The sequence below is a fragment of the Pistacia vera genome, unplaced genomic scaffold (assembly GCF_008641045.1).
Source record: "Pistacia vera cultivar Batoury unplaced genomic scaffold, PisVer_v2 Contig31, whole genome shotgun sequence".
In the NCBI taxonomy this organism is placed as follows: domain Eukaryota; kingdom Viridiplantae; phylum Streptophyta; class Magnoliopsida; order Sapindales; family Anacardiaceae; genus Pistacia; species Pistacia vera.
Genome location: NW_022196124.1, coordinates 1,106,576 through 1,117,794, shown reverse-complemented (window position 1 = coordinate 1,117,794; position 11,219 = coordinate 1,106,576). Strand labels below are relative to the sequence as shown.

General features: G+C 36.3%; 1 protein-coding gene across 1 annotated transcript; it reads left to right on the top strand.

Moving 5' to 3' along the window:
- The first annotated feature begins 970 nt into the window (after nt 1–970).
- Nucleotides 971–9,018, top strand: LOC116136131 (disease resistance protein TAO1-like). The gene is made up of 6 exons (XM_031421837.1): nt 971–1,063; nt 1,146–1,294; nt 3,193–4,297; nt 5,123–5,214; nt 5,278–5,539; nt 8,281–9,018. The coding sequence occupies exons 1-6, from the start codon at nt 971–973 to the stop codon at nt 9,016–9,018; spliced, it is 2,439 nt and encodes an 812-aa protein (XP_031277697.1).
- Nucleotides 9,019–11,219: the final 2,201 nt, after the last annotated feature.

Sequence of the window (11,219 nt, the reverse complement as noted above, 5' to 3'; positions counted from 1 at the left end):
AAGTTTATAAAAAAGTTTCCATTGACTATATAAAAAATAAATCTTAATTATAATAAATAGTTTTAATTTCTAATTTTTGGAACATTTCTTTTAGGGTTTAGGGCACCACCTCTTTTTTGTCACACCTCTTTTTTTAATATATAATTCTTATATTAAAAAAAAATTGTTTATCTTATTTCTTTATTAATGTTATTTCCTCGAATTTTCTAGATTAATAATTCTTTTTACGTATATCTGAAAATAACCCTCTCAAATGTTTTTTTTTTTTTTTCCTCTTAAGGACAAGTAATAATAGAGAACACACTGGTTGCTTGTCTTGCATGCAGTGTATTCGAGAGACTGACCAACAATAATCAGTATTCAGTAGTGATGACTATTATTGAGTCCCTCATTCCACACGTAACAAGTATACTAACGTTTCTAGTATTGAGAGCTTTAGTAGGTTCTCACGTTACTTATCGTGAAATCTGTCAACTACTCTTTGTCACTTAAAACACAACACACACACACACACACATATATATATATTGCAAGAGGTTAAAGACACTTTCTTTCTTTTCTTTTTTTCACACTTTGGTAAGTGAAAATTTGGTATTTTTAGAAAGTTTAGAAAGTCTATGGCGCACACTATAATTCCAAAAAATTAGCGGTTAAATTACAATATTTAGAAACCTCAAGGTTATGCTACAATTAACCATAATCATTTTGGACTGAGTCGACTGACGTACGAACATGCAGTTATTAACTTCTTACGCATCGTATCGACACTTCACTTTTTTACTCCGTAACCACAAGCACGCAAAGGAAGAAAATTCAAAATTACACTGGAATCCAACTCCAGTCCCATCCATGCAAACAAACTTCTGATCTGAGCCCTCCGACCAGTTCCATCACTTCTTTTAATGGACGACGACGACATCATCTACTCAACACCTTCATTCCGATACCGTTGGGACGTGTTCATTTCGTGATGACGAGGAGCTGGAGAGAGGAGAGGAGATCCCTCCGAGCCTGTAGAGGCCATTCAGGATTCTGCAGCTGCTATAGCTGTCATATCAAGCAAGTACGCTCCTTTAAGATGATATCTTGAGGAGCTTGCTAGAATAGTAGAGTACAGGAAGCTAAATCTTCCGGTATTTTACAAGGTTGATCCTTCGGATGTCAGGAGGCAAAAAGGCCCATTCGAGGAGGATTTTGTGAAGCTGGTGCAGAGGTTTGGTGAAAATAAGGTTGTTCGATGGAGGAGAGCTACGGAAAAGGCCGGTGACATCTCTGACTGGGATTCTAGAATTTGGTAATATTTTTTTTTTAAATTTCTTCGTTGATTTCTGAACTTTCTTTGTTTGCTTGTTTATTTTCTCATGTGTTAGTTCTATTGGAAGACTAAAGAAGACTTTTGATTTTCGAGAGGAGAGAAAACTTTTGAGTTGGACGGGGAAGAATCTTTTTGTGTGTTAACTTTGATTGGTAAATCTTACATAGAAATAGGGTTTTAGATCTGCAATTTGGAATAGACTTTGCATTGCTTTTACAATGTGGACTATTTTCTCATTAATGTTTATTTAATTTGGAATTGGGTTCATTCGGAGATTTTTAATCTAAAGTTGCTTAGTATCAAGATTTCAGCAGTATTTCCTAAATATGTCAGGATCTTCTTATTTCATCAGTTTTAACATTCTTATAATTTTTCTGATATCTTGTAATCTCTTAATTATATTTGTATATTGTAATTGATGAGTCACCTATTGCAACATAAGGGACACCATATTTTAATGGTCTAACTTAGAAAAAGTATGAAATTCATCTCTGGTCTTCGAAAACACCATGATTTTGATGACGAAGACGATGAAGAATCATTAGATGAACACCAACCGTCGGTATCAATGAAACTAGCCAATATTCATTGGCTCTTTGTAAACCAATCAAATTGTTGCTCTCAGGCATATTCGATTCAATCATTTATTCTGTACACTACTGTTTTACGTTGCATATCCTTTTTTATATGTCAAAAAATAATTTACTCAGTAAATATTTGCTTATTTGCTTGCTTCATTTCTCTTCATCAACCCATCAATCACGGTCATCTATTTACAACAGATTGGGTGAGTAATATTGACTATACTACCACATTTTTAGAAATATTATTTAGCCAATTACAAGTTTACAACACAAGGATATAATATTTTATTAACAATAAAGATAGACTGACAAATCTTTCTCCTTAACTTTCTCTCACAAACACAATGTAACAACTCGCAATTGGTTACCTTGTAATTGGGTACGCAAGACCCATTATTGGACAAACGGGATCCATTGTGAATTAACCAATTGCTGGGGCTGATCGGTTATGGGTACTCTACATTTTTTAAAAGCACCAAAAGTGGAACCGATAGGTTCCTGAAATTTAAAACCTAACCCGGGACCATCGGTTCCTGTTCTTTAGTACCTAGAATAGAAACCTGTAAACTGGAAGAGAAGAGCTTTGGTAAGAATGTTGAAAAGGCTGAGAATTACCTTCATCAGTACGGCTCTTCACATTCCACCACCACTACCGCTAACTATGTCAAGTTTTTCAATTGAGAGAGAGCAACAAGGATGGAGAGACACAATGGAAAATCTTTTTTTCTGAAAATCCCACTGAATCTTTTATATATAGCAAAATTACAAAAACACCCCATTCTTTAATGTTATTTTTATATCAGTCTCGATTCCCAATTTCTATTCCGATTCTGGTTTCTGACCGCAAGAATTGAAATCGGAACCGCATGGTATCGATTTCAGATTTTTTGAGCTGGAACCTACCTATCAGTTGACAGCCAGTTTCGGAAAGGAATCGAACCCTAGGTATCCACCGATTCTCACTGCGATCGATTCTTTTTCATATCCCTTACCAATTGCGTGGTGACACCAAGTGAGAATGTTCAGTAAACCTAGTATTACCCTTATATTAATTATTTGCAAAGCAACTAATATTCTTTATTTCTTTGCAAAAGCAATTAATATTCTTTAATGTCCAATGAATCCTTTTTACTCGCTGACTAGCTCAATTAAGGGAATTTTAAATCAATCAAGAACCATCATGGGAGCCCAACTATATTTTTATATCAAATGTGCGCACGTGCATTATAAAAATGGAAAAGTTATTTCTGTTTTTGGTCAATTATTGTTGTTGATGATCATATAATTTTTCAGGGACGAAGAGCAGCTGGTGCAACGTTTAGTCAAAAGGATTTCGACTGAATTGAGTAATACTCCAATAAGAGTGGCTGCTTGTACAGTTGGACTTAATTCTCGTGTGGAACAACTTGTGAGGTTGTTAGATGTAAAATCCAGAGGCATTCTGGTTCTGGGGCTTCATGGGATGGGTGGGGTTGGTAAGACAACCCTTGCAAAGGCTGTTTACAATAAATTTGTTGGGCAATTTGAGCATCGCAGTTTCATTTCAAATGTTAGAGAGATTTCAGGAAAAGATGATGGATTGATATCTCTACAAAAGAAACTTATTGATGATCTTTACCCTGATAATAAGGTGGTTATTACAAATGAGGTTAAAGTAAATATTGAGGCTATCAAGAGGATACTAGAAGAGAGAAAAGTTATTGCTGTTTTCGATGATGTTGATGATATAAGCCAACTAAATGCACTATGTGGAAAGAAAGAATGGTTCTGTGAAGGAAGTCGAATTATTATTACCACAAGAGATAGAGGCGTTTTACCTGAAAATTATGCGCACCACGAGGTACAAAAGTTGGATCCCTCAGAGTCACTCCGACTTTTTAGTTACCATGCACTTAGAAGAGAGAAACCTGCAGACCAGTTTTTGGATCTCTCTAAGCAAATTGTATCACTTACAGGAGGGTTGCCATTGGCTCTTGAGGTATTTGGTGCTTTTTTGTTTGATAAGAGGACGATCCCGGAATGGGAAGATGCAATGGGAAAGTTAAGAAAGATTCGTCCTGATAATCTTCAAGGAATACTAAAGATAAGCTTTGATGGGCTAGATGAACAAGATAGGTGTATATTCCTTGACATCGCATGTCTGTTTGTTGAAATGGAGATGAAGAGAGAAGAGGCTATAGACATATTGAAAGGTTGTGGATTTAGAGCTGAGATAGCAATCTCAGTCCTTGTGGCAAAATCACTCATCAGGATTGCTGAGGATGATACTTTGTGGATGCATGATCAACTTAGAGACATGGGCAGACAAATTGTTCAACAGGAGAACCTTCTAGATGCTGGACAGCGTAGTAGACTGTGGGATCGTCATGATATCATGTCTGTGTTGATGCTGAAAAAGGTAATGGATAACAGCAAATGCCTCTTGATTAGCAATCTTTATTTGTTCTGCTTTTTTCTCTCTCTCTGTTTTTTTAGAACAAATTTTCTTAAATCCCTAGACTTCATGTACAATTGCAAAAGAGCATTAGACCTGACCAACTAAACTAAATTTCTGAAGTTTCTTTTGCTGAATGAAATCTCCTCATACCATTAATTTGGTCGAATGAAATTAGAATTTCACCAATATTGTGTTAGCATGCCAAATTCTACACCAGCGACATTTTCGCAGTGACATATTTTTTGAATTTTTGGATGCAAGAGGAGCTCATGCGTCCATGTTTTCATATGAGAGTAAAGTGGTCTGTCATTTCTGGTTCACTCTCCCTGTACTGTATTTGTAAATTTCCTTTCCACTTGTAGATTTGGGTGTCGCTGTCAATATAAAAAATCAGTATAACCACCGCAAAACAATGTAATTTAGTTCAGATTTTAACATACAGAAATTCACTTAACTGGCAAAGGTTCTCCTGAAGTGCATACGCGGGTGTGTGCACTTGCATACCGTTGTGGACATATTTCACTTAAGAGTTTTTCTTTTTTCTTTTTTCAGTGACAATTTGCTTCAGTCATAGTGAATTAGCATATCAGTATTGATAATTTTGTTGAGTCTTGGATGAAAGAGAAAATAACTATATATGTGATATAATTTTATTAATAGCCATATGAGTGACATTATATCCTCATCCTATCTTAGACTTTACATGGTTTTACATTGGGAGTAGTAGTTTTCCCTCCTAATTGGTTCTGTTCGTCTTTAAAGTAGTATCCATATTTTTGGCCACAGGGAACAAGAAGTATACAGGGTATTGTCCTAGACTTTAAAGAAGGAATCTTGAAGAAGAAGAATTCAAGTGCTGACACAAATTTCTGGGGTAATCATGAACGAAGGCTAAGTCTTATCCCTGCTGTTACATACTTGAAAGAAAGATACAAAAAATGTCATCAACATGGATCAGAAAATGAGAGAGAGACTATACTTTACACTGAATCTTTTGAATCAATGGTTAGTCTGAGACTGCTTCAGATCAATTATATAAAATTGGAAGGGAAGTTTAAATTTCTTCCTGCTGATCTGAAGTGGCTGCAGTGGAAAAAATGTACAGTGAAAACGCTTCCTTCTGATTTTTGTCCTTTCCAACTTGCTGTTCTTGATCTCTCAAATAGTGCCATTGAACATGTGTGGAGTTCGTACACTAACAAGGTATGCTTCACTTCTTATCATCATAATTTTGGCTATGACCACAAAAATAAGATGTTGGCAACCAGGACGATGTTTTTGGTGCCTAAGCAGGCTTCTCACTACATAGTTTTCTGCTTTTTTTAGTTTGAGTTACCAAAAGCCACTATAATGCTCAGGGTTTGTTCTGCCAAAGTGCCAATATGATGTTGGACTAATAGGATAGGCCTCTTAGGTTATTATACTCTTTGTTTCAATTAGATTAGGGATTTGATTTGTCTAGAGTATTTTTAGAATTTTATTTTGTTTGTGACTGGTTTTTATGTTTATTTCGTATTTGCTTAGGATTAGATTTTTGTTTTACAAATTTACAAAGAGTAAATGACATGTAACCACCCTGTTTTATAAATTCTAGATTCTGACACTTAAATTAACACCGTTAATAGTTTTTATATTTTGGCATGGTATAAAGAGTGTTATTATCAAACTGCCTTGACAAATAGATTAATAAATTCTTTTTAACCCCCAAATTAGTAGAATTAGAATAATCATCTTACTTTCAAATTTATTTCAATAACACCCTCGTCTTCAACCCTCCCTCTCTTCTCGTCGTCCGCAAAACCACAAACAGGTGGTGTGCACTTTCTGGCAATGTTTTAAAACCCAACCCGAGGTGAAACCCAGCAAATTTTTCGGGTCCTGGGTTGACTGGTTTAACTGGTTAAAAATTTTAAAACTCAACAAATACACCCCTAAAAATCGCCTACAAGTCCCTACATGTTTGAACTTTATCAAACACACCCCAAATGAAAATTGACCGACGACTGATCGGTAGCGGTGACACCCCAAATGCAACCCCAATCGTCCCCTGAGCCCATTTCCATTAAAATCTACCCAAGATCTGGCCGAAATAGGTTGGATTTCGGCCAGATCTCACTAACGCTGGCATGGGTATTCCAGGCCAGATCTCATCCACTTCAGCGCCGACAAACCTCTCCATCACCCAGGAATTACTCCCCTATTCCTCCTGACCAAAAGCCACCTCACCCCACCCCCGTTAGCCTCGCCAATCGCCAGAAAAATCCCATTGTTGCCGCTGCCAGGTTTGTTCGATTTCCGATCGATTTACTCACCGAAAATCAACGCCGTCACCACCATTGCATTCACCGGAATTTAGCCTTCAAAAGCCCTAACCTTCTAGCCGTCGATTGTTCACCGATCATCCTCCCAAATCTTAGGGTTTTGGGGTGAATCGGAAAAGTTAAACCTGGCCCGTTGAAGCTGCCGGGTCCTGGTTAAACCGGTTCAACCGGCCGAGTTTTAAAACAATGCTTTCTGGGTAGACTTCAATCTCCAACTCCCGAAATCAAATCAAAACAAGAAAATCAACACAAATACATTTCAATCAACCACAAACAAACTCCAAACAAAACCACAATCTAAAACTCCTTTCAAAATCTCCGAAAATCCAACCTCCAAACAAACCAATAAACACCAAAATCGAAAACCCTAGAAGGCGAATTGCAAGCGATTGGGGGCTAGGTTGTTGGGGTTTTTTACGAAGAGATGCCGGCAAATCCAATGATGGTATTGGGGATAATTTCTAGTGGCAAATTTGGCCAAAAAGTGGCTGAAAAAGTGGGTAATCGCACGAAAAAAAAAAAAAACAGGTGGTGTTCGCGGGCGATTGGTGGGCACTTCGGGGTGGGAGTGAGATGGGGTTTCGTGGGGAAGATGTTAGGGTGTCAATGGTGGAGTTGGAGAGGTTCATTGGTGCTAGATTCTGGCCAAAACAGGCCAGAAACAGCGGCTGTTAGGATGGAAAAGGCATCACTCACCGTCGATTGATTGATTGTTTGATTGTCATTTGCGATTTTTCTAGGTTTTTATCTTTTGATTTCGTTGATTGATTGTTTGGTTAAGGGTGATGAATCTTGTCGATTTGGTTGAAAAATCTGGCAGGGATTCACGGAATACGGGCGTTGGCAATTTTTATTTTATTTCAGATTTAACGTAACACAAATGATTGATCGTTACTTTAAACAATTTTCTATTAATTTAAAAGTAGTAATCTGGAATTTATGAAACTATTTATGAGAACTTGCCATTTGGCTAAACCTCGTGTGAGAACGTGTCGTTTACTCATTTACAATATAAAAACTTTTGGTTGTGTTTGTTTTCATATTTCTATCCTATCTTGTTTAAAATATGTGTTACTATTCTCAAAATTCATTCTTGTTATGTTCAATTTAAAATATTTAATTTTTTTTAATCTCTTAGGTTTATTAATTTAACTAAACACCTTCAATAATAAAAGTTTATAAATTAAAAAAAACACTTCCACCCACTCACATATTCTCGGTAGTCAGCCACCACCGCTAGCATTTAATGGGTGGGTAGGAGGTATTTTTGTTAATTTTAAAACTTTGATTGTATGAAGTGTTTAACTAAATTAATAAATATAAGGGATTAAAAATAATCTTACCAAACACATTTTCAAATTCAAATCCTATCTTTATAATAATATCCTAACTTTTTAAAAAATACTACTCAAAAATACTATTATTATTAACAAACTTCGGTTGGTGATTGATAAGAACATGGCTTTTCTCCTCATGCTTTATCTGTTTCTCTTAGAATTTCTCTCCTTTTTTGCTTGTTCTCCTTGATATATCCTTATTCATTCTCTCTATTGTGCAACTCCATAAAAAAATTCAGTATGATTGTTTTCTTTTATCACAAAGGAAAATTTTATTGTTTGCCAGGTGGCTAAGAACTTGATGGTCATGAATTTTCGCGGTTGCTGGAATCTAGCTGCTATTCCTGATTTATCCGAGCATCAGATCCTGGAAAAGCTTGTTCTTGAGGGTTGCATTAAACTGACTAAGATTCATGAATCAGTTGGTAATATGAGTAAATTACTTCATTTGAACCTCAGAGCATGCTCAAGCCTCATTGAATTGCCAAGCGATGTCTCAGGTCTGAAACATCTTGAGAAACTTATCCTCTCTCGTTGCTCTAAATTAAAGAACTTACCGGAGAACTTAGGCAGCATGAGATCTTTAAAGGAACTTCTTCTTGATGGAACTGCTATAGAAAAACTGCCTAAATCAATATTTTACCTTGTAAAACTTGAGAAGCTAAATCTAGATAACTGTCAACTTTTGAAACAACTACCTGAATGTATAGGAAAGCTGGATGCTCTGAAGGAACTCTCTCTTAATCATTCTGCAATAGAAGAACTACCAGATTCTGTTGGATCCTTGGCAAACCTTGAGCAACTAAGTTTAATTGGCTGTGGATCAGTGACTGCAATCCCTGATTCTATTGGGAATCTCAAGTCCTTGATAGAATTCCTTAATTGGTGGAACTGCTATAGAAAAACTGCCTACTTCCATTGGTTCATTATCATATTTGAAGGCTTTCTCTGTGCGAAGTGTCAACTCCTTTGCAAATTGCCTGAATCAATTGAAGGATTAGCTTCACTTGTTGAGCTTAGTTAGATGGGACAATAAAGATTTCCAGATCAGATGGTGGCTTGAAAATGCTTGACAAGCTTCAGATGAAGAATTGTATATATCTTAAAAATTTACCGGTACCAATTGGAAGCGTGTTGAGTCTTACTACTCTGGACATTTTTGAAGCCAATATTTCGGAGTTGCCCGAATCCATTGGTGTTAGAAAATCTATTAGTTAAGATGAACAAATGTAAACAGCTCCAGAAACTTCAGCTTCAATTGGAAAATTGAAGTCTTTGGTCCATTTGCTATGGAGGAAACTGCCATAACAGAGTTACCAGAAAGCTTTGGTATGCTTTCAAGCTTATGGTATTGAGAATGAAAACAGCCCCTTTAAAAATGCCTGGAAAAACTGAGCCAGGTTACTAATGTGGTACTGCCAACATCTTTCTCAAATCTCACATGCTGGAAGAATTGGATGCTCGTTCTTGGAGAATCGTGGTAAAATCTGATGATTTTGACAAGTTGTCACGTTTAGAAATCTTGAAAAGAAACAACAATTCACAGCCTTCCATCTAGCCTGAGGGGACTCTCCCTTCTCAAAAAGCTTTGGTTGCGCGACTGTGAAGAACTCCAGTCTCTCCCTCCTCTTCCCTCTAGTTTGGAGAGGTAAATGTTGCAAACTGTTTTGAATTGGAAAGAATACATGACCTTTCAAACTTGGAGAGCTTAAAGTTACTGAACCTTACAAACTGTGAGAAAGTGAGGATATTCCGGCCTTGAATGTTTGAAGTCCTTGAGCGTTGCACATGAGTTGTTGCAATGCATGCCTGCAGTAGTGAAGAAAAGACTTTCTAAGGTTCTCTCTCAATCTCTCTCAGATCCTCAATTCCTATCATGTGTGTGTAAATGTTACTCTTATAAATTTTTCTCAACTACGACCATCCTATACTCTTAATGCTGAGTTCCATGAAGAAGATTTTGTCTAGTTTTGACTGCCTCTTATTGCAATTTGTAGGTTCATTTGAAGAAATTACACAATCTAAGTAGCCTGGAAGCAAACTTCCAGAATGGTTTCTCCAAATATGTTTAGATTTTCAAAACGGAAAAACCTAGAGATCAAAGCTGTGATCATAGGGTAGTCGTGCGCTTGACCATCAGATACCAGAGATGTTAGATATCAACTCCTGGAGTAGTGGACATTCTAGCAACAATCACGAAACCGGATAAACCTATATTTAACACCACTTTGGATTTACAGGGGGTACCAAAGACAAACGGTGATCAACTTCACTTGTGTCGATATTCAGTGTATGATGATCCTTTGGTTATGATGTGAAAGATGGTTATAAGATACAGGTATCCAAAAGAGACCCACCACTTGTCAAGGGGTGTGAACTGAAGAATGTGGGATTTATCTGGTTTATGAAATGATGATGTTATGATGGGGATGAGAAGTCATTAGAGGAAAGCAACTATCTGTATCAGAAAAGCTAGCTCAATTTTTGCTTCTTTTGGAGAAGTGAAGATGATCAAATGTCTGAAGCAGGTACTCAAGTTGAACAAGAAATGCAAGAGACCAAAGAAAAAGAAGGTACAATTCATCCAACAATGATAGTTACTTTATTTTGTCGCAATGTGTGTTTCTTTTACCATACTGTTGATTAGTTGGTTGTGCTTTTTTGTTGAGAGAGAGAGGTTTTGAAACTTATTATGTGAATAATATTTTATTTTATTTTAGAGTAAGCTAAGAAGCTACATGCCATTTTAAATCTGTCACTGCTGGTAACAATGAATCATTTAACGCATAAGCAACCAATAATGCTACGGATATCGAATTTTTGTATCGAAGAACATGGCATCATCAGACACAACTACTAGAGACAAAACACATTTTTCATGAATAACGGTTATCCAACAATTATGACGTCTGTCCATATTTAATGGATGACTATTCATCATGAATAAACGAGCGTCCAAAAAATAACAATGATTTTTACATATATATAACAAGTGTTCACCTCATGGATTCCTATATAAAATTTTAAAATAAAATAATAAAAGTTTCCATCATAGACGCGCGTCCATCACGATCTATGAAGTTCTATGTCAGTACTTGCAGAGCACTCATAATTTCTTTATTTCTCTTGTTGCTGAATGCAAGTTCCATGTGATCTAATTGGTTCTAAATAAAAAGGCATAGTTTAATATTTAAAGAAATGTATCTAGATATATGATTGCTTCTT